Source organism: Moschus berezovskii, chromosome 7, assembly GCF_049115385.1.
Source record: "Moschus berezovskii isolate FMDL1 chromosome 7, NW_MosBer_1.0, whole genome shotgun sequence".
NCBI classification, from domain to species: Eukaryota; Metazoa; Chordata; class Mammalia; order Artiodactyla; family Moschidae; genus Moschus; species Moschus berezovskii.
The window spans coordinates 111,482,347-111,509,899 of record NC_142466.1 but is presented as its reverse complement, the minus strand read 5'-3'; the positions used below and the strand labels follow the sequence as shown (position 1 = coordinate 111,509,899).

General features: G+C 49.1%; 1 protein-coding gene and 1 long non-coding RNA gene across 11 annotated transcripts in view; one reads left to right on the top strand and one right to left on the bottom strand.

The window, feature by feature from the left end:
* TNC (tenascin C) overlaps positions 1-16,706 on the top strand; it is a 107,335-nt gene extending 90,629 nt beyond the window's left edge. For all 7 annotated transcript variants that reach the window (XM_088838311.1, XM_055427742.2, XM_055427743.2 and 4 more), the window contains 6 exons: positions 835-967; positions 2,598-2,749; positions 3,733-3,829; positions 4,678-4,839; positions 9,176-9,339; positions 16,021-16,706. In XM_088838311.1, the coding sequence (XP_088694437.1) occupies positions 835-967; positions 2,598-2,749; positions 3,733-3,829; positions 4,678-4,839; positions 9,176-9,339; positions 16,021-16,131 (819 nt within the window). In that variant the 3' untranslated portion in view covers positions 16,132-16,706. The remainder of the gene's footprint in view (positions 1-834; positions 968-2,597; positions 2,750-3,732; positions 3,830-4,677; positions 4,840-9,175; positions 9,340-16,020) is intronic.
* Positions 1-24,857, bottom strand: part of LOC148777512 (uncharacterized) — a 61,969-nt gene extending 37,112 nt beyond the window's left edge. For 3 of the 4 annotated variants that reach the window (XR_016037917.1, XR_016037913.1, XR_016037914.1), the window contains exons 1-2: positions 22,527-24,857; positions 22,151-22,211 (exon numbers count right to left, since the gene is read on the bottom strand). This is a non-coding gene — a long non-coding RNA (uncharacterized LOC148777512). The remainder of the gene's footprint in view (positions 1-22,150; positions 22,212-22,526) is intronic. The other variant, XR_016037915.1, reaches the window with a different exon arrangement.
* Positions 24,858-27,553: the final 2,696 nt, after the last annotated feature.

Here is a 27,553-nt window from a genome sequence, read left to right as displayed (position 1 = left end):
CAGGTTGAATTCCAATCCCTGACACCAGGGTCGTCTCCTAAAAGGTGATTTCACAGGCACTAGATGTTTTGAAAAAGAGGATCTGAAAAGAACGAGGATCTCCTGCAAATCTGAAAGCGATCCCCGCCTCTGGACAGCAGCACAGTGACACGTCCCAAACTGCAAGTGTGGTTAGAATGGGCCCACAGCAGCTGTGCACCGCTGCCTCTCCCAGATATGTCCATTCTAGACAAGAGACCTGCTGGGTCGGCTCACGCCATCATCACGCCCCGATCAGGCTCTTACGATTCAGTCACTCTAAGATGGGGCCCAGGCACTGTTTTATTTTAAAGCTTCCCAGAGGGCTGTGAAAAAGAGCCATGTTAGCGACGACTGACTTAGCTGGTCTCAAAGTTAAAACCTTTGCCCTTTGTGTGATTCATCTTCCTACCAGATTAAGCTGAGATCATGGCATTTGCTTTTTCAAAGAACTTTCCGGGAACCTCCATTCCTTATCATGATAAACTTCAAAGTCCATAGGCTGACACTGAAGGTCTTTTATGACCTGGGGTCTGCTCACCTCTTCTGCTGCTCCCCGCAGTGAAGTATGGTTGGCGCAGCTCATTGCCTCCTCCTCTGACTTGAATTTGCTCTGCTCCTTCTGGCACCAGCAGCTTCACTCACAGGGTACCCTCCTCATGTCTAAGTCCCTGACACGAGCATGGAGCCCGGAACAGAGTGGGCTCAGTGGATTCTTGCTGAACAAAGAAATGAGTGGGTGGGTGAATGAAGGAATACATCGTCCATACCCTGCGGATTCACGTGGCCAAAGGCTGTTTTATCTTCTGCCCTTAGGAAGTCGTTGTGGATCCAGACACCACCTCTTACAGCCTGACGGATCTGAGCCCATCCACCTACTACACAGCCAGGATTCAGGCTCTGAATGGGGCCCGAAGGAGCAAGACAGTCAAGACCGTCTTCACCACGAGTAAGGGGCTCTGGGGAGGGGTCTTGAGATCACACTCTGTGAGACTCAACTAACCCTCCACTTCTCCTCTGACTGCTACTTTAAATGCTTCTATCACATTTTGATAAGAATCAATTACCTGCAGTTACCTGGAAAGCCGGAGGAATGTGGATGTAGCAGGTTACAGGCTTCATGGTGGGAGGGAAGCAGGGCCAGCAGTTGGAACAGCTGGATTCGCTCCCCATCTCCACCTGCTCTGTGTGATGGGGGAGAGTTACTGCCATTCTGCAAGTCTCAGTTTCTTTATCCATATAATGGGATTAATAATGATCCCTTCTTCATAAGGACCTTCGGAGAATCTCTATATTGAACTCCTAGCCCACTGGGTAGCCATTGTTGGGGCTCCTTATAAGCTCAGTGTTCTCCTTCAGCATGTGAGCATTTATAAAGCCTGCTCATACTCTAAAGTCACAAACAGGCCTCCCATGTAGGCCAAGATTATCATGCCCAGTTTTCTGGTGGGGAACAGAGGCCCCCAGAGACTAGATGACCTGCTCAGGGTTATACCATGAGTTAGAGTCTGGTCTGGGCTCAGGCATTCCAGGAGCAGGGAACCACACCCAAACCCAGCCACTGGATGTTCTCTGCAGACGGCAGAGTTGCAAGAGGATCTGTTAATGGAGAAGAGGAAGGGAGGAGGGGGCTCTGGAGAGCCTTGAACTGGGTACACGGGCTGTGTCAGCGCTGCCTCCTGCCCTTCACACTTCACTCTGGTCACTCCGCACACACCTGCTGGAGGAGGGGTGGATGCTAAAGCACCTGTCTTCCAGATTTCATGCCAGGTGCTAAGAGCACCAACAATTTGAATGTGCCCTAAAGATGCTCTCAGGCCAGGTTGTGAAATAGACAAGAAAATACCTAATGAGACAACCTCAGGGGAAGGTAACATACTTTGAGGAGGTCAGAACAACAACAAAAAGAGCTGCTATGACCATCACGTCTCAAGTCTACCTGCTAATAAGCATAGTCCCAAGATACTCCATTTCTATCAAGTGTTGAATTTTTTGCACCACGTTACCACAAATAGAAATTCCCCAGACATTCCCATGTTAACCTTCTAAGAGTCCCAGGCTCACAGCAGTTACATGACCTCTCTAGTGTCTGAAGGCAAGGAAGCTGCAAGTTCAGGACTAGAACCCTTCCTTATCTTTGGCTTCAGAATCCTCCGAAGAGTTTGAGATGCATGCAGCCTGCCAGAGCGTTCTGACCCACAGTGAGCCACGCCCTGGGTGCTAGAGGCCCGGTCATCCTGGCCAACACCTGGGTGCCCATCAGGTGTTCATGAGGTGCTACCTGCACGCTCCTGACTGATCACAGTCAACCTGACACACAGCCCTCAGCCCTCAGCGCTCCTCCCACTGATATCATGGTGGCTTCCATCAGTATAAAAGGTTGAAATGGGTCCCTTTGATCCATATCCTCTGCGCCTCGCTGCACACCCACAAAATAGTTTTAATCCTCCCCCTTGCACACGAGAGAACAGAGTCTCGGAGAGGTGCAGCTGCTTGCCCTTAGGCGTCTGGCCAACAGCACTTGACCTGTGAATTCAAAGCTGCTGCTCCGAGAAAGACTCCTCCTTCTCATCCTGCAGTTGGAGTCCTGTACCAGTTCCCCAGGGACTGCTCCCAGGCAATGTTGAATGGAGACACGACCTCTGGCGTCTACACCATTTATCTGAACAACGACAAGACCCAGAAGCAGGAAGTCTTCTGTGACATGACCTCTGACGGGGGTGGATGGATCGTGAGTATCATGGAGACAGGCTCCAGGCCTCTCAGACAGGAGGGGTGGGGGCAGAGGCGAGGCAGGGAGGTCCCCTCCGTGCCCTCTGACCCTAATATGCCTGAGGACTTGCAAGACTGCCTGTCACACGGAAACACTCAGGAATTCTCTCTTAAAGTAATGGGAAAGAAGCTGAGGATAAACAGCAGTTCCTCATTTTCTCATAATTTATCTCATTTGATCCTCAAACAGCTCTGTGATGTATAAACGGCAGTGGTCCTCGAGCCCATTAAGTTTACTGATTAACACTGGCCATCTACCAGGCACTGCTGTGCTAAGAGTTTTCCATGAATGATTTCAGTTCCATTTCCATATGAGCTAAGTAGTAATTTTTAAAATCATTGCTGTTATTCAGTTGCTTAGTGGTGTCCGACTCTTTGCGACCCCATAGACTGCAGCACGCCAGGCTTCCCTGTCCTTCACTATCTCCTGAAGCTTGCTCAAACTCATGTCCATTGAGTCAGTGATGCCATCCAACCATTTCACCCTCTGTTGCCCGCTTCTCCTCCTGCTTTTAGTCTTTCCCAGCATCAGGGTCTTTTCCAATGAGTCGGCTCTTCACATCATGTGCCCAAAGTATTGGAACTTCAGCATCAGTCCTCCCAATGAATATTTTATTAAATTTTATGTTTCAGAGCAGTTTTAGATTGGCGGCAGAATTGAGCAGGAGGTTCACTGAGTTCCCATATCGCCCCTGTCCACATGTATGGCCTACATGGACACATCACAATCACCCAAAGCTGGGTGGTGGTCTTATTCATCTCTGTTTCTCGGGGGAGAACACTGAGGCCCCGAGAGGGGAGGTGACGTGTGTACACTAATTAGTGAGGACAGAGGTGGGGCCGGGTGCCTTTCCCACAGTGAGCATTTCCTCCCCTCAGGAAGATGTCTTCTCGTTCTTTCAATGGCTTAAGCTCACCCGGATTCACGGCTTGTGTTTATAGGTGTTTCTGAGACGCAAAAATGGACGTGAGGACTTCTATCGAAACTGGAAGGCCTACACTGCTGGATTTGGGGACCTAAAAGAAGAGTTCTGGCTTGGTAATACAGCCTGCGTGTTCATGCCCCAAATACCCATTCAGCCCCCCTGTTGTCTGTCTTAACCCACAGCGAAACGTGGGAGAGAAACGGATTAGGAAAAAATGATAGCTCTGGTGGTCGACATAGACTATCAGATTCTCAATGGAAAAAACTTGAGATTCTCTGGGTCATTAAAAATAAAAATCTGATCAGAGGAGAGCCAACAGCCCGGCCCTAAGAATAAGCCTGGCCTTAAGTCAACCCCTGGGCCACTTGGAGCATTATCCTCACTGATGTCCTTCACCTGTGCTGACTGGGTCCCTCAGAGCCACAACCTCCAAGCCTCCCAGTAGTCCCACGGTGTACAAAGTTCCCATCTTGCCCCTGGGAAAACTGCCCCAAAGAGGTTAAGCTGCTGACCACAGGGATCTAGCCAATAAAGACGTGAATGGCACTCGAATTCTCTCAGCCTGCACTACAAGGGCATTACCCATCCCCCGTGGTGACTCACACTTTGCAACAACCTGCCCCGGGCACAGGGCACCGTCCTACATTCCAGCGTCTGAGCCTGGGAGTAACTGCACGTTGCCTTTCACAGGTAACAAGCCTTAGAGTGGAAAAGGTATGCTCTCCACCTTATTTCCTTTGATCTTCACAACACACTAGGAGATGGGTAGGGCAAAGAGGTCAACCCAATCTTCGCTGAGACTCAGACACTGCGTATATGTTACCTGGTATTGCACCAGCAAGGAGCTGAGCAGGGGCATCGCGCAAAGCTCTTTAGTACAAACGGAGCCGCTGCCCTCACGCGGTGAAGTGAACGCCTCGGTCACTGTGCTGCTTTGGTAACCCTCGCCTGTCGTCCACAGGGCTGGACACTTTGAGCAAAATCACAGCCCAGGGGCAGTACGAGCTCCGGGTGGACCTGCGGGACCATGGGGAGTCGGCCTACGCCGTCTATGACAAGTTCAGCGTGGGCGACGCCCGGACGCGCTACCGGCTGAAGGTGGAGGGGTACAGCGGCACGGCAGGTGGGTACAGCGGCACGGCAGGTGGGTCCAGCCACTCACGAGCCCACGGGACCTCGAGCACGTCTCAGGCTTTCCTCTAGTTCCCCCACTCAGCAGTCCTTCCTGCATCGGCCCATCCACTTATCCACAAACATTTGCTAGGTGCTAATCTAAGGGCCGGCAATGGCAAGCCACTCCAGTACTATTGCCTAGAAAATCCCATGGATGGAGGAGCCTGGTAGGCTGCAGTCTGTGTGGTCACTAAGGGTCGGACACAACTGAGCGACTTCACTTTCACTTTTCACTTTCACACATTGGAGAAGGAAATGGCAACCCACTCCAGTGTTCTTGCCTGGAGAATCCCAGGGACGGGGGAGCCTGGTGGGCTTCCATCTATGGGGTCACACAGAGTTGGACATGACTGAAGTGACTTAGCAGCAGCAGCAATCTAAGGGCCGACTCGATGGACATGAGTTTGAGTGAACTCCGGGAGTTGGTGATGGACAGGGAGTCCTGGAGTGCTGTGGTTCATGGGGTCGCAAAGAGTCGGACACTTCTGAGCAACTGAACTGAACTGAGCTGAGCTGAATCTAAGGAGATCAGTCCTGGGTGTTCATTGGAGGGACTGATGCTAAAGCTGAAACGCCAATACTTTGGCCACCTCATGCGAAGAGTTGACTCACTGGAAAAGACTCTGATGCTGGGAAGGATTGGGGGCAGGAGGAGAAGGGGACAACAGAGAATGAGATGGCTGGATGGCATCACCGACTCGATGGACATGAGTTTGAGTGAACTCCGGGAGTTGGTGATGGACAGGGAGGCCTGGCGTGCTGTGATTCATGGGGTCGCAAAGAGTCAGACATGACTGAGCGACTGAACTGAACTGAATCTGGAAGAACTACAATTTAACAACCTAGGTAGATACTTGGGAGAAGGCAATGGTACCCCACTCCAGTATTCTTGCCTGGAAAATCCCATGGATGGAGGAGCCTGGTGGGCTGCAGTCCATGGGGTTGGGAAGAGTCGGACACGACTGAACGACTTCACTTTCACTTTTCACTTTCATACCTTGGAGAAGGAAATGGCACCCCACTCCAGTGTTCTTGCCTGGAGAATCCCAGGGACAGGGGAGCCAGGTGGGCTGCTGTCTATGGGGTCACACTGGGTCGTACACAACTGAAGCGACTTAACAGCAGCAGCAGCAGCAGGTAGATACTTGGTCACCAAAACCTAGGGTAGGTTGGGAAATAGGACATTGAAGACATATTTGTAGCTACCTACTGTCACTCAGAAACTAAGTCTTTTTCTCCTCCATGTTTAGGTACCAGTTTTAGACAGAGAGGCAAGCAGTATCTTGGGAGCCTTAATACTCATGCATTCCCATGCTTCTCCATTTATCACACACATATGGCCACTGGGGGATCCTGTTAGTGAGCTGACACAGTGTGTCTGGGGTGAAACAGAGACGGCCCATTTCTGACAAGGGCCCTCATGATACCACTGTTGGTGGCACTGCTGGTCCATGGCCTGCACTTTGAGTCGTAGACAGCCCACTTCGTTACTCACCTGGATGAATCTTTTCTAAGGCCTTCCTGCCACATGGCCCTCCAGCCGCAGCCAGCACATCCCCATGACCAGACAAGCTCCCTACCTCTCTGGCAATCCTTCACTCTCTGACCAGTAAAGAACCTAGCTCAGGTTTTGAAGATGTCTTTGACGTAAAATGAACTTTGTGTGGTTTTCTGGCGCCATGTTACAAGAAAAACAAGGAAACCATACACATTCGGGCAAATGAGGTGGCAGCCTCTTTTTGCTGCTGTTTCATAATGCATTGTGAAAATGAAAGTGTTCGTCACTCAGTCGTGTCCAACTCTTTGTGACCCCATGAACTGTAGCCCACCAGGCTCCTCTGTCCACAGAATTCTCCAGGCAAGAGCATTGGAGTGGGGTGCCATTTCCTTCACCAGGGGATCTTCCCAACCCAGGGATCAAACCTGGGTCTCCTGCATTGCAGGCAGATTCTTTACCATTTGAGCCACCAGGGAAGCCTCATTTCATTTGCATTATATGTTATATAATATATGATACATATATGATACAGACCTCATATATATATATATATATTTATCCAGGGAGATATTGCTATTATACAGATGAGGAAACTGAGGCTCAGAGAAGTTTGGCAATTTGCCCAAGATGTAACAGCTTGAGGAAGGTGGGCCCAGGGGACAAGCCTAGCTGCTGACAGGTGGTTTTGGTAACAAGGAAGATCAGGTGTAAGACAGTGACCATCCCATGCCAAACCCCTGCCTGCTTTGGGGTGGCTCCCCATTACGTTTATGAGAACAGAGGAGACAGATGCTATAGCACATTCCCAATCTCTGGGCCCTGAAAGAACACACCATAATGGGAAAAGTCTCCAGGTATGATTTGCCAGAAGCAGGTCTCAACCTAAGGATAGTCGGAGCTCTTTAGAGATCAGGCTGGTGGTAATGAAGAGAGAGACCAGGAACTAACATTGTTTTCATTCTTGTATCCTCAAGGAATTCTGACATTTTATTACCTAGCAACAAATACCTCTTTTGTTGAGATGGCTTCAGGCAAGGAAGATCTTGTTACAGGGCAAGCAAAGGCACCTTGGGCAAGCAAGCAGCAGGAATGTGGCCTCCACCCATCTCTCTCTGTATTTCCAACAGAAAACGAGCCATAATCTGCCCCTTCATTTCAGAAGCTCACCCTTGGAACTGCCTCCTCCTGTGTGTGCTGAGGGCAGCCAGCCCCTTCCCAGGAGAGTGTCTTGTTTGATCATATGTAGCTTCCAGCCTCAAGCTCTTGGTAGCTTCATCAGTTAACAAGGCACTCAAGTCCCTATGGATAAAGAGTCTGCCTGCAGTGCAGGAGACCCAGGTCCAATCCCTAGGTTGGGAAGGTCCCTATCAAGCCCCTATTGCTCCAACATAACAGGATAGACGGCCTCAATGTCTTGGAACTTTTCTGCCCAGCACTGGAAATGAGAGAACACAGAAATGGCGCTTAGATGCTCCTAAAATTCAATATAATAAATTACAAGCTAGAGTCCCATGTAGCACTGCATGTGAACAGGCTTTGTGTCTAAGAATCAGGGGAAATTGGTCCCATTAACACTTTGAAAAATAAATGCACAATATACAAGCTATTTGGTGACATCTAAAACCTGAAAGGTTTGATTCTAAGTATGGCTCTGTAGGCTTAGACTTAAAGCAGACTGGCTCAGGATAGCTCTGGAAAAGCAGCCTGGGAGAGTGGAAAACTAAACTCATTCAGTTCAGTTCAGTCGCTCAGTCGTGTCCGACTCTTTGTGACCCCATGAATCACAGCACACCAGGCCTCCCTGTCCATCACCAACTCATCAGAACTTGCTAAATATTAGATGTGTAAGTGAGTGAGCGAGTGAGTGTGAGTTCATGAGTAAGTGTGTGTGTGCTAGTCACTTCAGTTGTGCCTGACTAGCCCACCAGGCTCCTCTGTCCGTGGGATTCTCCAGGCAAGAATACTGGAGTGGCTTGCCATTTCCTCCTTCAGCGGATCTTCCCAACCCAGGGATTGAACCTGTATCTCTGATGTCTCCCTCACTGGCAGTCAAGTCCTTTACCACTAGCGCTACCTAGGAATAAATGGGTAATAAATATACATCCCTGGAGGAGGGCATGGCAACCCACTCCAGTATTCTTGCCTGGAGAATCCCATGGACAGAGGAGCCTGGTGGGCTGCAGTCCATGGGATTGCAAAGAGTCAGACACGACTGAGTGACTAAGCATAAATAAATACATGAAAAAAAAATTGAAGTCTAAATACTTGCACTTGGGGGAAAAGCACATCATTATGAAACACAGATTTCCCACCTTACTCTCTGAGTTCCTTTACGTCAAGTGAATGCAAAAACAGTCATGAAAGTAACAGCAATCATAGCTGTTTGCACACCATACCACCTGTTCAGTATATACTTTCTTATAAGTTGTTCCAATAGCCCCCTGAGGTGAATCAAATCAATGTGCTATGCTAGTTCCATTCTACAGATGGGAGAACTGAGGTTCCACAAGTGGCTTGATTTGTGCAAGGATAAAACTAGGGTATGAAAAAGATGGGATTGGAGCAAGACCCTCCAAACATACCTGCAGCCCCCTTTCTACCACCTGTGCTGCTTCTATCAGAAATGAGGCTCCAGGTGGCACTCATGTTCTATCCAAGCCTGTGTTGGATTCTAATTCTGGGCCTATCGTTTGAGACCGGCCCACCCCAAGGCCCTTCGGTGGTCGCCCCAGTGCTTCCACAGCCCACCAGGAGCTCCAGCCCTCAGTCGGTACGTTCTCTCTCCCAGGTGACTCCATGGCCTACCACAATGGCAGATCCTTCTCCACCTTCGACAAGGACACAGACTCAGCCATCACCAACTGTGCCCTGTCCTACAAGGGGGCTTTCTGGTACAAGAACTGCCACCGCGTCAACCTGATGGGGAGGTACGGGGACAACAGCCACAGTCAGGTGAGCACCTGCCAGGGCCCGAGCAGGGCTGAGACAGGGAGGCAGGGGCCTCCGGGGCAAGACTGCAGGGGTCTTCACATCAGGGAGAGCTCCATGGCGCCACGGGCCAGGTAAACCATGGAGACAGTGTGTATTAACCCATGAAGATCCCGAGGAGAAGCACTGGTCGAGGGGATGCCAGGCATACAAAGCTTTCCTCGGATTGTCCGTGTCTGAACCCCACAAGGAAACTGACGACAGTGGAGGCTGTTTGGGTAAAGCAGGGGTGATGCAGGCCCTGGCCTGGAGGCACCTCCAGAGCCCCAAGAACATCTCAGAATGAAGATCCCAGATTTTAAATTCCTTCCTCTTATGAATCATAAGACCGAGGTCCAGAAAAAGGTGACTTTCCCGAGGTCATGGACCAAAGCTGGGGACAGACCCAAATTCTCCAGGCCACCACCCCCACCCCCCTAATTTCCCTGCACCATGCAGGATGCTATGACACAATTTCTGCAATCATAGAAACAGATTTTTTTGCAGTTTCTGTGGAAATGGGTGAACAAAACCAAATTCAACCATTTTCTCACACTGAGCCCTGCCTACATGAGCAGGCGCTTGAAAAGTGAACGAAGTCAAGTGGGCCCAGCTACTTAACCATGATGGTCCCTCCTCACAGCCGCCCCTGCACCACACAGGAGGGAACAGTATTTGCACAGAGCCATCCGGACTGATCCCTGGGCTGCGTCTAAGACATTTGTCATATCTTATCCGGCCTGCAACCCGGGCGCTGGTTGCTGTTCAGTCACTAAGTCATGTCCGACTCTTTGTGACTCCCTGGACTGCAGCAGGCCAGGGTCCTCTGTCCTCCACTCTCTCCTGGAGTTTGCTCAAGTTCAGGTCCACTGAGCTGCTGATGCTAACTAACCATCTCATCTCCTGCGGTTCCCTTCTCCATTCATCCTCAATCTTTCCCAGCATCAGGGTCTTTTCCAATGAGTCAGCTCTTTGTACCAGGTGGCCAAAGTATAGGAGCTTCAACTTTAGCAGTAATCCTTCCAGTGTAGATGCAGGGTTGATGTCCTTTAGGATGGACTGGTTGGATCTCCTTGCAGTCCAGGGGATTCTCAAGAGTCTCCTCCAGCACCACACTTCAAAAGTATCAATCTTCAGCACTCAGTCTTCTTATGGTCCAGCTCTCACGTCCGTACCTGACAACTGGGAAAACCATAGCTTTGACCTTTGTCGGCAAAGTGATGTCTCTACTTTTTAATCCACTGTCTAGATTTGTCATATCTTTCCTCCCAAGGAACAAGTGTCTTTTAATTTCATGGCTGCAGTCACCATCCACAGTGATTTTAGAGACCCAAAAGATAAAATCTGCCATTGTTCCCACTATTCCCCTTTCTATTTGCCATGAAGTGATGGGACCAGATGCCATGATCTTACCTTTTAATGTTGAGTTTTAAGCCAGCTTTTTCACTCTCCTCTTTCACTCTCATCAAGAGGCTCTTTAGTTCCTCTTCACTTTCTGCCAGTAGAGTCGAATCATCTGCATATCGGACGTTGCTGGTATTTCTCCCAGCAATCTGGGGTCCCTTTGTAAGAAGGCAGAGGTTCGAATCACACCAAATGGCCCCAGGGATTCCGATCGGGTGTCCTAGGCAGGATGCAGCATCTCATCATCTTGCTTATACTTTTGTTCTTGGGCTTTTTTTTTTTGCAGTTGTTGGGTTGCTGAGTTTGGGGCGGGGAGGTTGTTTTGTTTTGTTTTTACCAGCTGCATGGACAAAGGAGCCTGGCAGGCTATAGTCCATGGGGTTACAAAAGAGTCGGACACAACTTAGTTACTAAACAAAAATAACAGCTCTGCTATTAATGGTTTTGATACATGTTTCTATGTTGAGTTCAGTTCAGTTCAGTTCAGTCGCTCAGTCGTGTCCGACTCTCCGCGACCCCATGAATCACAGCACGCCAGGCCTCCCTGTCCATCACCAACTCCCGGAGTTCACTCAAACTCATGTCCACAGAGTCGGTGATGCCATCCAGCCATCTCATTCTCTGTCGTCCCCTTCTCCTCCCGCCCCCAACCTTTCCCAGCATCAGAGTCTTTTCCAGTGAGTCAGCTCATCGCATGAGGTGGCCAAAGTATTGCAGTTTCAGCTTTAGCATCAGTCCTTCCAATGAACATCCAGGATTGATCTCCTCTAGAATGGACTGGTTGGATCTCCTTGCAGTATAAGGGACTCTTAAGAGTCTTCTCCAACACCACAGTTCAAAAGCATCGATTCTTCGGCGGTCAGCCTTCTTCACAGTCCAACTCTCACATCCATACATGACCACGGGAAAAACCATAGCCTTGACTAGACGGACCTTGGTTGGCAAAGTAATGTCTCTGCTTTTTAATATACTATCAAGGTTGGTCATAACTTTCCTTCCAAGGAGCAAGCGTCTTTTAATTTCATGGCTGCAATCAGCATCTGCAGTGATTTTGGAGCCCAAAAAAACAAAGTCTGACACTGTTTCCACTGTTTTTCCATCTATTTCCCATGAAGTGTTGGGACCAGATGCCATGATCTTCGTTTTCTGAATGTTGAGCTTCAAGCCAACCTTTTCACTCTCCTCTTTCACTTTCATCAAGAGGCTTTTGAGTTCCTCTTCACTTTCTGCCATAAGGGTAGTGTCATCTGCATATCTGAGGTTATTGATATTTCTCCCGGCAATCTTGATTCCAGCTTGTGCTTCTTCCAGCCCAGCGTTCCTCATGATGTACTCTGCATATAAGTTAAATAAGCAAGGTGACAATATACAACCTTGACGTACACCTTTTCCTATTTGGAACCAGTCTGTTGTTCCATGTCCAGTTCTAACAGTTGCTTCCTGACCTGCATACAGGTTTCTCAAGAGGCAGGTCAGGTGGTCTGGGATTCCCATCTCTTTCAGAATGTTCCACAGTTTATTGTGATCGACACAGTCAAAGGCTTTGGCATAGTCAATAAAGCAGAAATAGATGTTTTTCTGAAACTCTCTTGCTTTCTCCATGATCCAGCGGATGTTGGCAATTTGATCTCTGGTGCCTCTGCCTTTTCTAAAACCTGCTTGAACATCTGGGAGTTCACGGTTTACATACTGCTGAAGCCTGGCTTGGAGAATTTTGAGCATGACTTTACTAGCGTGTGAGATGAGTGCAATTGTGCGGTAGTTTGAGCATTCTTTGGCATTGCCTTTCTTTGGGATTGGAATGAAGACTGACCTCTTCCAGTCCTGTGGCCACTGCTGAGTTTTCCAAATCTGCTGGCATATTGAGTGCAGCACTTTCACAGCATCATCTTTCAAGACTTGAAATAGCTCAACTGGAATTCCATCACCTCCACTAGCTTTGTTCGTAGTGATGCTTTCTAAGGCCCACTTGACTTCACATTCCAAGATGTCTGGCTCTAGGTCAGTGATCACGTTATCGTGACTATCTTGGTCGTGAAGATCTTTTTTGTACAGTTCTTCTGTGTATTCCTGCCACCTCTTCTTAATATCTTCTGCTTCTGTTAGGTCCATACCATTTCTGTCCTTTATCGAGCCCATCTTTGCATGAAATGTTCCCTTGGAATCTCTAATTTTCTTGAAGAGCTCTCTTGTTTTTCCTATTCTGTTGTTTTCCTCTATTTCTTTATGTTGAGTTAACTACCTGCAAATGATTGTTGTGGCCTTAAATGCACACCTTATCTTGACATAATTTCTGACCCTTTTCAAAGCATTGTCGCCTTCTCTCTCTGTGTGCATCACCTTTGCTCTGCGAGGGGACCAGGACATGGCTTTTCGTATCTGTTTTATAGAGGAGGCAAGACTTGAAGGACACATCTGAACACCAGTCTTGTGTTTTCTCCACCCTATATGTGGCCTCAATACTACACCCACTCTGAGAACTACTGCCCTCCTTTATCTCCTGGTTCCCTAACATCAGTATAACACAAGGTCCTTTGGGAGGGGAAAAAAAAAGCTACATGCAAGAAGGAAACTTCTTTTTCCATCCTTCCATCCAACTTTTGGAGAAGGCAATGGCACCCCACTCCAGTACTCTCACCTGGAAAATCCCATGGACGGAGGAGCCCGGTGGGCTGCAGTCCATGGGGTTGGGAAGAGTCGGACACGACTGAGCGACTTCACTTTCACTTTTCACTTTCATGCATTGGAGAAGGAAATAGCAACCCACTCCAGTGTTCTTGCCTGGAGAATCCCAGGGATGGAGGAGCCTGGTGGGCTGCCATCTATGGGGTCGCAAAGAGTCGGACACGACTGAGCGACTTCACTTTCACTTTTCACTTTCATGCATTGGAGAAGGAAATGGCAACCCACTCCAGTGTTCTTGCCTGGAGAATCCCAGGGATGGGGGAGCCTGGTGGGCTGCCGTCTATGGGGTTGCACAGAGTCAGACATGACTGAAGCGACTTAGCAGCAGTAGCAGCAGCAGCATCCAACTTTGGAAGAAGGAGCTGACATAAAAGGCCACTGGGAGCTCAGTCCCAGCTCTGGCTCTGCTCTGGCTGTTGTGTGGCCTCCGTGAAGTCGCTTTCCCTCTCTGGCTTCAGTCTCCACTGTAGCACAAGGAGGACTCACTTCCAGCTCTGAACCTCAATCGGAGGAGAGGACGAGGGCAGGGGGAGGCAGCGCAGGACCAAGCTGAGTTAACTACAGACACATCTGCCCCTAAACTGAGTCCAGCTCACCTCTGGGTATTCTCAGAGCCCATCCCCATCAGGTTCAGAGGCTGTCCAGTATCAATCAATGCCAAAAATTAGCATTAAACAAAGCCTCTATACTTTCCACCATTTCACCAGCCACTGTCTTCTCTGTGGACGTGCTCCATCCCAGCCCTGTGAAACCTGAAGAGAAGCGGGCTCGGTGCATGGAGTGGGGTGGGCGGTGGGTAGGGGAGGCCCCACAGGAGGACTCTCTGAAGCTGACCCCCACCCTAGGAGGACAAGCGGTCTGTGGGGCTCAGCCGGCAGAGTCGACCTCCTGCCGACTTTGCTGAAGGGCCAAACCCAGAACCAGGAGGCCCTGAGACGAGTACAGTCTTTTCTTAAGGAAAATCTTTGGCCAGAGTTCTGAGGCTATGCCTCCGTACTTGAGATGCTACTGCTGCTGCTAAGTCACTTCAGTCGTGTCCGAGTCTCTGTGACCCCATAGACGGAAGCCCACCAGGCTCCCCCGTCCCTGGGATTCTCCAGGCAAGAACACTGGAGTGGGTTGCCATTTCCTTCTCCAATGTGTGAAAGTGAAAAGTGAAAGTAAAGTCGCTCAGTCATGTCTGACCCTTAGCAACCCCACGGACTGCAGCCTACCAGGCTCCTCCATCCATGGGATTTTCTAGGCAATAATACTGGAGTGGCTTGCCATTGCCTTCTCCGGTACTTGAGATAGGGGAGTGATATTTACTGAGCGCCTATGATGGGCCCAGCATGGCGGCAGCTCCTCTACAGACTAATTTAATCTTCACAGTGTCCTTCCAAGGTTAGCATTATTAGCCCTGAAGAAGAAAAATAGTAAAACCGAGGCCCAGAACCTTTTGATAACTTGTTCAAGATGTTTATCTCTCAAGTAAGAACACAAAGATTCAGCTTCCTGTGTAAGGTTGCAAAACCTGAGTCCACCTATGTTCTTTGTGCTGTGCCATACCAACCCCTATTGTTAATAAAACACGTCGTAGGAATCCTGTGAAGTACAGACCCACCCACCCCGCCCCCACCCCGCCCCGCATATAGCCACTCAATTCCATAAGCTCTGATCATGACCCAAATTCTTGCAGCATGTAATCCTAATGATGGCCAGTTTCATCAGCCACCACTTTATCTCAAGATGGCAGATCAAAGTTCAATGCAAACTCAGGTGACTTCTGCCTAAAGTTAGAAAGAAAAAAAAAAAAAAACTGTTTCAGCCAGGTCTTTTGAAAGTTTTCATTATACAAATCAATAAACAGATCAGCAGGATACAGCCGTGAGCTTCCAAATGGCCAAGCTGAAACAGAGCTCATCTTCTTCCTTTAAATTAATTTTTATTGAAGTATAGTTGTTTTAGAATGTTGTGTTAGTTTCCACTGTACAACAAAGTCAATCAGCTACATGTGCATGCACGCACGCTCACACACACACACACACACACACATATATATATGTTGCTGTTGTTATTTAGTTGCTAAGTCATATCTGACTTTTTGCCACCCCATGACCTGTAGCCAGCCAGGCTCCTCTGTCCATGGGGTTTCCCAGGCAAGAATTCTGGAGTGGGTTGCCATATTCTTCTCCAGGGGATCTTCCTGACCCAGGGATCAAACCCACGTCTCCTGCATTGACAGGTGGATTCTTTACTGTTGAGCCACCAGGGAAGCCCCACGTATATATATATCCACTCATTTTTGGATCTCCTTCCCATTTACATCATCACAGAGCATTGAGAAGAGTTCCCTGTGCTATATAGTAGCTTCAAGTTAATAGAACCTACTATTAACCAGATAAATAGTTACCTATTTTATACATAGTTGTCAATAGTGTATATATGACAATCCCCATCTCCCAATTCACCCTCCCCTTCCCCCTTGGGATCCACACGTTTGAAATGGGGCTCATTTTGTCCCCCGACCTAAATAGCAATGGTCAGCGAATACCTTGTCTGATGGAAACCAATCTGAAGGTCTTCTCTCCTTCACAGGGTGTTAACTGGTTCCACTGGAAGGGCCACGAGCATTCAATCCAGTTTGCTGAGATGAAGCTGAGACCCAGCAACTTCCGAAACCTCGAAGGCAGGCGCAAAAGGGCATAAGTTTCCGGGGACAACTCGGGGAGAGGAGTAGGGCCCAGAGATCGAAGATGATTTTACCAAAGCATCCATGTGAGCGTCTGACCATTAAGCCACACCTGGGCGTCCGGCAGGAGTGAAAGTTGACCATGGATCGTCGGGGCCTGCAGCAGCCGGCCTCAGCCACTCCGCGATGACTTCCTTCACACCAAAGACCACAGTGTCCAGCAGGTTTCCATTCTGTTGTTTGATTCAGCAAAAGTCTTCCAGCAGCAGCATCACAATGATTTTCTTTCTCTTGGGTGGCTCTGGGGATGGGAGCGGGGTAGGCTGTACAGTGGTAGTTTGTCTTAGAACCAATTGTATTTTACACAAAGGTGTATAATTAATTATCATTATTTTTGTTAGTAGTGATTCAATGTGTGTCTTGAAGCCGTCCCTTTTTTTACGTTCAGAAAAGCAATGCTGTTTCAATTTTAAGGATACGATTAATATTATTAATATAATAATAATAATGATGATGATGTAAACTAAGGATTTTTAAAGAGATCTTCCTTTCCAAAACACATCTGGACAGTACCTGATTGTATTTTTTTTTTTTAATAAAAGCACAAGTACTTTTAAATTTGACTGTTGGTTTTCCTTTCATTGATTGTCAAGCCTGAATTCCACCGAAGACAATGTATCTGAACAAAGTGGGAGAGGAGGGAAGGGAGAGGTAAGGAGGGGTGGTGGCCAAGAGGGAGGGGAGGAAGGAAAGGGAGACTGCGGGCTGGGAGAGAGGAAAATATTTTCCAATTTGAACAAGTTTGGAAAATGCTTGTAACTGAAGATTCAGGGACTTCCCTGGTGGCCCAGTGGCTAAGGCTGCACACTGGCAGTGCTGGGAATCTGGGTTCGGCTCCTGCACAGGGAACCAGAGCCCCCATGCCTCAGTTAAAGTTCCTGCACAGGGAACCAGAGCCCCCATGCCTCAGTTAAAGTTCCTGCACAGGGAACCAGAGCCCCCATGCCTCAGTTAAAGTTACCATGAGCTTCAAATAAGACCTGGAGCAGCCAAAAACATTAATATAAAAAAAAGGTTCAGCTTCCTGCTCAACGCTTCCAAAACTAGCAGTTTATTACTTTAAAAGATACCTTTATACCCGTTTTCTAAAGTAATCTCCTAAACGCCACAGATGAGGTGGCGACTGTGATGGAGCAAGGGTGACGGTCCCCAGAGGCTTAAGTTCTGACCTTGGCTCCACCGTTCCTTAGCTCCTTAACCTCTCCAGGCCTCAGTTTTCTGATCGATAAAGTAGGGGTACACAGACTTCTTAATTTCATAGCATTTCTGTGGAAAATAAAAGATATCATCCCACGAGGCCCTTTGCAAGGCGCCCAGCATAAATATGGGTGATGGCTACTGTCACTCGATACATGGGGGACTGGGGGGGTCATAGGATGGAATGACCTGTGCATGGATACTTTGTTCTTACTGTTCAGCTCTCAGTCGTGTCCGACTCTTTGTGACCCCACGGATGGCAGCACGCCCGGCCTCCCTATCCCTCACCATCTCCCAGAGTCCATCCAACCATCTCACCCTCTGTCGTCCCCTTCTCCTCCTGCCTTCAGTCTTTTCCAGCATCATGGTCTTTTCCAATGAGTCTTTGGGACAAGTGAGCTCTTTGCATCAGGTGGCCAAAGTATTGGAGCTTCAGCTTCAGCGTCAGTCCTTCCAGTGAAGATTCAGGGTTGATTTCAGTGGCTACCAGCCCAGTTAATAGTAGAACTAGGATTTAAACTCAGGTTTTCTGGTCCCCATGTCCCTGCTCTCCCCCAAGTCTCTGATGACAATCCCTCCTTCCCTGGGGTACATGTGCCGCGGTGCAGAATGCGGGGTGTGGGGAAGTCACCAGGATCTGTCATTAGGCTCATATGACCTGAAGTCTGAGGGACAATGTCTCCTAGGAATGCCCCCTTCTCCCCGCTCGATGCCCCCTAAAAGGAAGAGAGCTCTGCATCACCCAGTGTGGTCTGAATACCTCTAGTGATGGAGGGACTCACTGCCCAGAACAGCAGACCTGTTTGTACTCAGACAGTGTGAGTCAGAACCACACATTACACATTTCTCTTTTCAAACAGGGATTGGGGGTGGAGGGAGGGGGCGATTCTCAATTCATTCTCTTAGGGATTTTCAACAAATCGACTTTATTTAATGGAAATGTTTGGGGCTGATAGGCCTCACTCAAATGGAATGTGATGGCTCAGAAAGGAGAATCAGAGGAATTTATGGTTCCAGCCAGATCCTTTGCTGCTGAGTTTATCTTGCTTTAATAAATGCTGTCATGTTATATACACAGTTTGCTCTTCCAGATCATAAGACTTGTTGCCTGCAAGCCAGCCATAGCAACACTAGCCTTGCTGTGTAAACCCAAATAAACCGGCTCCCTGGAACAACCAAGCCTTACGTGGGGGACTTAACCCTCTCCTGACTGCCGACTCGGGAGCCCCTGAGCCTCAGCCTACCCCTCCCAAGAAAGACAGATACAGTAAGCTGGAAAGGCGTTCCCCAGAAGCTACACAAGAGTCAAAGTCTCTTGGTGAAGAGGCCACGTCAAACAAGAGCCTTTATTCACGGCCTTCAGAAGATTGCAGCTGCGTCCACTCAGGGACTAGGTGGGCAGAAGGCATGAGGCCATGGCACTCAAAACCTCCGCACTGGGTTTCTGCACTCCACAAGTGCTGGTCCAAAGTGTGAGCTCAGTATTTCTCAAACAATCTTTCGGTGGCTGGCTCGGTGGCTTTGTTCAAGCACCCGCCTCCATCTTCAAAGGTCCTATGAAATCCTGTTCCACCCTCAACGTGCAAGCCCACCACCACTCCCATGATGCACTCCATAGGCCTCCACCAGAAACGCATTTCCAGGGTGTCTGGTCTTCTCTTTGCCCTTCCCCATCTGCTCTGCTCCCTGCTTCCTGCTCTGCATCCTAAAGACCGCCCTTCAAGAATGAGACCGATGGACTCCCGTGACCCCAGGCTTCTGGCGGCCAGCACAGGGTCATGGAAGGAAGCAGACTGGTGGAGAAGGGGTGGGGGATGAGTCAGGGAACCCCTTTTCCAGCGCCATCTCGAGGCCATCGTGGAGAGTTAGCCATCAAGATGGGTGTGAGTTTCCCCCAGAAGAGTCTCAGCCCCTCATCGACTGACTGTCTCCACACAAATCCCTCTACAAGTTTCAGAAAACTGCTCCCCGTACTTGCCCCTTCCAGCAGCAATGTTCTGTGCATATCAGCTGCTAGTAGACCTGGGGAATCGTGCTGGCCCCTCTGGTCCTCCTCCAGCCGACCCACTCCATTGGAAATAGTCCCTCTCCTTCAACCTTTCTGGGGCACCGTGACAGGTGTGCCCACTCCTGGGGACACGCAGACACCCTGCAGCACCGTTACAGCCGCCCCGCCATTTCTACTCATGCCTCTCTCCCTGCAGTGGACGCTGGTCATTTAACGGCTTCCCAGAATCTCAACTCCTTCCTAGTTTTGGAGAATCTCCCACCGGATGCGAACCCTACCTCCCACCATGGAAGCCACAGGGGGAAATACTCCGGCCTCCTCCCCGTGGGAGCGGGGTTTGGGCACACAGCCTGAGCACGGCCCCCCGGACACCTGCGGAGGGACGTCTGACCTTCAGCAAGGAATGCAGGCCAAAGAGCCTCTGAGCTGCTTCCCCACCACCACCTTCAGCATCCGCCACAGAGCCCCATCCTTTGGGACCACGAGCCATCCCACCTTCTCCCCTTCTCGGCTTGCCCCGCCCCTGCCACTCTCCTCCCCACCACACCTGGCCAGCCCCAGAGTATCCGGGGGTTCCCTGGGGGCTCCGCTGATGGGCTCTCATCTCCCAAGATTCTCGTTTCACTTTTCATTTAAAAGTCCGTGCTGAGTGACCCACACGTGCCCAGCACTAAGTGAACAAACCAGCACGCGTCCCGCCCTCACACAGTCTTCATGCCAGGAAGAGGCTGGCGTTCTGAGTTGTACGTTCACATCAGACAAGCAAATGCGTTCCTGCAGACTGAAGGCACGCTTTGGAAGCACATGCAAGAGACTAGCAGAACATCTAGCCGGGACCGGAGTAGGATGGCTTCCCTGAGGAAGGGCACGTGAATCACAACGTACATGATGAGCAGGAGTTAACCAGTGAGAGAGGGAGCCGAGGCAGAGGGCAGCGTGTTCCCAGAGGTCCCGGGGCTGCCAGGCTGCTCAGAAAGCGAGCCAGAGGCCCGGAGCAAGGGAGGCTGCAGCAGCAACTCCAACTCCACAGGTTCTTTGGGTCCAGAATAAGGATTTTGCTCTTTTCCCTGAATGCAATGGGAAGCTACCAAGGAATTTTAAGCAGAGGAGTATAATGCTCATGCTGTTTTTTTTTTTTAAACATCTTTTTGAGAATGAAATAACGCCATGTGCAGCAACCTGGATGGACTTCGAGATTATCATACTGAGTGAAGTAAATTAGACAAAGACAAATATCACATGATATCACTTATATGTGGAATCAGAAAAAAGAAAGAACTTTTTTCCAAAACAGAAAGAGACTCACAGACATAGAAAACAAAGGGGAAACAGGAGCGGAAGAAGGGATAATTTAAGAGGTTGGGATTAACACACACACACTACTCTGTATTAACACAGATAAACAGGGCCTACTATATAGCACAGGAGCTCTACTCAATATTTTGTAATGACCGATAGGGGAAAAGAATATGGAAAAGAACATATATGTGTAAATGAACGAGTAAATGCGTGAATCTCTGCTTGCACCTAAAATTAACACAATGCTATAAATCAATTACTCTTCAATTAAAGAAAAAACCTTTTTGCTGCACTTTGTACTTGGGCTGGAGGTACAGATGGGAGACAGCTGTAAGAAGGTCACTGCAGGAGTCCAGGTTAAAGGTGATGGAGTATGTGTAAGTGTGTTCCTATTAACAGACACGAAGCATATAGTTCTGAGAGATGTTTAGAAGGGAAAATCCATAGGGCTTGAAGTCTCAGCAAGTTATCTATGTCTGCTGCTGCTGCTGTTTAGTCACTAAGTCCCGTCTGACTCTTTGCAGCCCCCATGGACTGTAACCTGCCAGGCTCCTCTGTAAATAGAATTTCCCAGGCAAGAATACTGGAGTGGGTTGCCATTTCCTTCTCCAGGGGAATCTTCCCAACCCAGGCATCAAACTTGTGTCTCCTGCTTGGTAGGTAGATTCTTTACCACTGAGCCACCAGAGAAACCCTGCTTCATTGAGACAACAGGGAAAATCCCCTCTAGGAGTTGAGAGCAGCTCAAAAACAGGCTTGCTATTCATGTCTACACCCCTGTTTTTGAGGTGCCTTCTATTCCTGCAAGGGATTTTCCCTGTGGTCTCAGTGAAGCCAGACTAATTAAGGATGTGGCGAGCTATAGTCAAGGTTCCATTAGCTCCCGGAACGGGGAGGGCTGCAGGGCCTGGGAGTGCTAGGGCATTGCTCTTCAGCATTTGGGTAGGAGAATCGGGGAGGCCCCTCGAGGTTGCTGTGGCTAGCATGAGGACCATGGTGATGCCAGGGCAAGCTGAGGCTGGACACCACGGGTGGAGGCGTGCAGGGCCTCACCTTGAAGGCTTTGCATCTTCTGGGCAGAGCTGAGAGTGCCGGAGGTGTTTAGGCCAAGAGATACATAACCAGCGTCACCCATGAGAAAGCTCACTCCTGCACTAGAAAGGCATCTGTCTGTCCACTTGTGTCCAGCGGGGCCCTGGACTCCAGCCGCCTGCACCATGCCAGGATTTGGGTGCTGTGGTATATCAGGAGCCAGCAGAGGGCTTACTCCCTCGCCCCGCCCCCTCACCAGAAAGTGTTAGTCGCTCAGTTGTGTCCAACTCTTTTCGACCCCAGAGTAGCCCGCCAGGCTCCTCTGTCCATCGAATTCTCCAGGCAAGAATACTGGAGTGGGTAGCCATTCCCTTCTCCAGGGGATCTTCCCGACCCAGAGATCGAACCTGGGTTTCCTGAATTGTAGGCAGATTCTTTACCGTCTGGGAAGGGGAACAGGGAGACGCTGTCCTCTTGAGAATCGCCCCAGCCTCACCAAGACTAGAAAACAGATTGCAAGATGTTACAGAAGAAAACACACACAGAGACACACATACACTCAGTCAAAATAAGTAGCTCCCACAATTAGCCCAGTACATTTGCAGTTAGATAAAGTTGTATATCAGAGCTCTGAGATGACCTCTCCAAGGTCAAAAGACCTGAAAGGCCAGAGATGGGACTGAAACCTGAGTCTGTGGGCCCCTGGGAGGGAGCACCTTGAGGTGCATCCATCCATCCGCAGATCTATCCTGTCTCCAGTTTTACGCTCAGCACACACAGAACACCTGCATTTGCCAGTCCCCTCACAACACTCACAGTTCGCAGAGCTGATTTGATCATAACAACTTCTTCAAGTAGTCATGTTTGTAGTCAAGGCTGAGGTTGAATTCCAAGTTTTTCACTTCGTGAATGACCTGGATCTAGGTACTTAATTTTTTTGAGCATCCCTAAAAACGAGAATAAAGAGGACATATGCTGATGAGAATTGGTGATGATTTAAAGGGCTTCCCTGATGACTCAGATGGTAAAGAATCTGCCTGCAATGTTTTACGGGCAGCGCCTGACCTGGAGAAAATGCCCACGCAGATGATTCTTTAGCATTGAAAGATTTTTGTCCAAAGCTGAGCACCTGGGTGAAATACCGCATTCAACCAGCAGATGGCAGCCTCCTCCGGCTTTAAGAGAACGCTTCCTTGCAGATGTGTTGATAGGGCTAGGGGCTCCCAGACTCACAGGACACTCTCGGGAAAACTCTTTCTCTGCTATTACTCTAGTCCCTCTTTCTAGGAGGGGTTCACACCCAGTCCAAGGCAGCAAGGCATGGCAGGCGCCCCTTCTGCCCTCGCCTCCCGCTATGCTACACAGAGCTTCCCATCAACAACCACAAACCCTCTTGCTCATCACCTGTTGCAAAAGTACACTGTGTGGGGGGATGGGCAGAACAGGGTGGGGACAGGGAGGGAAGGTTATGGCCATGTGTCCAGTCCCCACTCAGACTCTGCCAGGACCCCTGACGAGGACCCCACTTCCCCGGCATGCATCCATAGGTATGGATGTCCCATCACTAATTAACTTTTGTGTGCTAATCCCCAATCACTGCTTGTGAAGGCCAAATTCACATTTTCTACTTCTCTATGCCTTTGGTTTGTCCCAGGCCTTGCAGCTTTGAGACTTCTGTCCTCCCTCCTGACCGCTTCTCCCTGCAGACAGAGGGAGGCTCGTCCAGACTGCAGACTGACACCTGATGACTTAGTTGCTCTTGTTTTACCTTCTCTCAGCCTCTAAAGCCTGGTTTAGACAGCAATCGCTCCAGATTCTCTTGAGCAGCTGGGGCAGCATTGAAAAGGAAGCCAAGGACCCTCTGTTCCAGGGCCTGGTCCCCCAGTGCCATCTTCCTGAAATGCTGGGTTGCATTCCTCTGCTTAAAAGCCTCCAGAGCTCACCTTCTGGCTTAGAGCACAGCCAAAGTGTCACAGTGGCCTTCGAAGCCCTGAGTGATCTGTGTCCTGATGCTTCCCTGGCCTCAATTCTTTTATCCTGATCACAAGATGCTCTGACACACTGGCTTCCTGCTGCTCTGTGAATCCAGCAATCAGCGATTGCTCTCCCACTGCAGACCCTTGGCCTGGAATATTCCCCACCCACTCAAGCATGGCGCACATCCTTCAGGTGTCCTCCCAATGTCGTCTTCTTGATGAACCTTTCCCTCATCTCCTACATAAACACACACATGCTCTCCCACCCCCAGGACTCTCTTTTTCTCAATAGCGTGTATTTCCACAGAACATTCTACTGGTCTACTTAGTTGTGTATATGTTTTCCAGAAATCAAGCTTCGTGACAGCAGGGACTTCAAATGCATTTTCCCTCTGCTGCATTTCAGCACCTAGAATGGAGCTTGTTCCGTTGTTTCTCAATCATTACATGTTAATAGAATACATTTGATCAGGCCTAGGAGGGGAGGTCTTTAAGCCTCATCTTATTTTGCTATTCAGATCACTGACTGTTCCCTGATCATCACTGCAAGTGGAAACAAACTCAGAAAAGAAGTAATTTCTCCCAAGTGGCCAGACAGTCAATATGGATTCGAACTCAGTTCCCATTCACCCACCTCTTTATCTCACTGGGTCAGAATCTAATGGCGGGATTTTAAGAAACAGGAAAGGAACTGCTCTATCAAGAGCCCCAGACAGCAGCCTCTCCTGTGACTATGGGATGAGACTGTCTCACAGCCAAAGAGGGTGAAATCCAGTGGACATTCAGAGGAAAAAAACCACCATAATATCAGTCATTTCAAAGACATGCCCCATGAAAATGACTTCTCCAGGGACTTTCCACACATGTGGCCTCTTGGAGAGCATTCTCCAATTTTGGACAGAAGCCCCACCACGCTGAGAACCCTCCTTTCTCAAGGGCGGATGAGAAGTGAGCAAAAGCAGCGGACCTCTCGAGTTTTTTATTTACAAGCATTAACTATGAAGGGTTACTAAAATGAAAGAAAGAAAGAAAGGGAATTTTCCAGGTACGGCTGGAACATCACTGAATTGAATTGACCTAGGTGTGGGTACCGGAGAAGGCAATGGCAAGCCACTCCAGTACTCTTGCCTAGAAAATCCCATGGATGGAGGAGCCTGGTAGGCTGCAGTCCGTGGGGTCGCTAAGGGTAGGACTCGACTGAGCGACTTCACTTTCACTTTTCACTTTGACACATTGGAGAAGGAAATGGAAACCCACTCCAGTGTTCTTGCCTGGAGAATCCCAGGGATGGGGGAGCCTGGTGGGCTTCCGTCTATGGGGTCACACAGAGTCGGACACGACTGAGGTGACTTAGCAGCAGCAGCAGCAGCAGCAGGTGTGGGTAGAAAAGCTTATCCAAAAGTGCCTCTGCTTTCCAGAGCAAAATGAGGCCTGGAGTACCCCAATTACCTCAACGCCCCAGGGGCACTGAGAGTCTCTGTAGCTATGCTTTCCCACAATCAAGGACTTCTAAGCAATTTGCAGAAGGCAGAGTGGAGCAGGTCCCAGGTGTTCAAACATAATTTGGGAGACAAGAACACAGCAGACTCAGTTCAATGGAGGCAAATGACTACCCTCCACATGGACACCCTTAAGGTGAGCATTAGAATAAGCTTTGAAAATTCATCTACCTCCACCCCAAATCCCAGTTCAAGGCAGCAAAGGGCTTCCAACTCAGTTAGCTCACAGGGTTAGCTTCAAAGCAAGCTGAGAATTCCATGAGGGCATGGACTGTTCTTCTGTTTTCACATCTGTAGGACACAGAGCTTCAACACATCAGCTGCACAATTAAGGTTTGATTATTAAGAAATCAATTTATAATAAGGGCTTCCCCAGTGGTTCAGAGGTAAAGAATCTGCCTGCAATGCAAGAGACTTGCAGGAGATGTGGGTTCGATCCCTGTGTTGGGAAGATCCCTTAGAGAAGGAAATGGCAACCCACTCCAGTACTCCTGCCTGGCAATCTCCATGGACAGAGGAGCCTGGTAGGCTGCAGTCCATGGGGTTGCAGAGTCAGACACAACTGAGTGACTAAAGAACAACAGCAAATTTATAATAGCTGCCTGGAAGTTATTGGGAAGAATTGTGAGGTCACAAACAGGCCCATTTGAAAAGGTTGCACTCAATTAATAGATGTTTCATTAATATATTTGTCTTTTTTTTTTCCTTAATTTACTTTTGGCTATTCTGGGTCTTCACTGATGCTCAGGCTGCTCTCCAGTTGCAGCGAACAGGCTTCTCACTGCATCTGTGGAGCACAGGTTCCAGGGTGTGGGCTCAGCAGTTGTGATGCATCGGCCTTATTGCCCCTCGGCCTGCGGGATCTTCCAGGACCAGGGATCGGAACGCGTGTCCCCGGGATTGCAAGGTGTATTGCGAACCACTGAACCACCAGGGAAGTCCCAATCAATCTTTCAGTTTCTGAATGCTGCATATTGAGACAGAGGGGATCGTGAGAATTCTGGACTCCCCAGCTCTTTAGACAAAGAAAAATGGAATAGCCCCTGCTCACTGCAGCAAGGGAGGGACCCTCTGTTTCCAGCTCTCTAAAGGCCTGTCATGGAAAGGACAGAGCAGACTTACTCTACTAGGTGACAGAAGAAGAATGAGAGTCCGACAGTGAAATCTACACAGGGACAAGTGGCCCTCACGTCAGAAAAGAAATCTAGTGACCAAAGCCATCTAGGGAACAGGCAGTCACAGGAGCAGTGAGCCCCTGGCAGTGGAGGCATCCTAGGCCTTGGTAGTGGCCAGACATTAAACAGAGTAGTGCAAGGTCCTTTCAGCCCCCAAATGGACTTACTCTGCACCTCTGGTTCAGCTACAAGGCATCTAGAAAATTTCTACTCCAGGCTTTCCGGCACCATCCTGAGTCTCTAATACAACAAAAGGAAGGGCTGTCAAGAAAGAGTGAAGATACCACGAAACGCAGATGTTGGTCTTATAGGGAAGGTGGCCCCTTGGGGAGACAGAGGGGTGAAAGAAAAGAAGAATAGTGTTGACTGGCCCTTCCTCCAGGGAACACCATGGTGGGGGAGCTATATTTGCAAGCTGGCAACACTACGAACCTCCTAAGAAGTCTGTTTCATTAGTTTCTCCGAAGCCAGCTTCTTATAGGAAGACAAACCTGCACCCTCAACTCCGACTTGTCGCCAGAGAAGTTCACGGCCTCCCTGGGCCAGGACTTTGCTCCAAGGGACTGCTCCAGGCCAGATTTCACTTTCTAAACGTCTCTTGGGAAATTACTGGAGGCTGGCTCCGAGACACCGTCTCCATACAGGAGATCTTCGGTGTAAGAAGTATTTAACATTATCATTCAGCTCCCTTTCTCAGTCACACGTCATTCTTTCTTCTCCACTTAACGGAAACTCCAAGAGCAGTCAAATGGAATGTAAATGGCTTCATGGACAGAACACAATACATGTCTTTAATACTAAGGCTTGAGATTGATTATAACAAGGCCACTAGGCAAGGAATTAGAAAACTGCCTCCCCAACCAGACTGCAGATGTGGTGAGGGCAGGAATCACTCCTTAGCAGAATCAGACACGGAAGACAGATGCGCTAAATCGATGAACAAACCAATTGACCGATGGTTTCAAGTTCTAGCTCTGCTACAGAACCAGCTATGTGATCTTGGTTAAGCTCCGCAACTTCTCTAAGCCTCAAACGCTTTTATCCATAAATCAGAAATAACAACAGCTGCCTCAAATGACTACGGCAAATGCAACAGTATGTATAAAGTGTCCCTGAAAGTGTCTGGCATAGACTTGGTACTCAGTAAACGGTCTCCTCCTTCTGCTCCCTAGGGCCACACTTGACACGGTGAC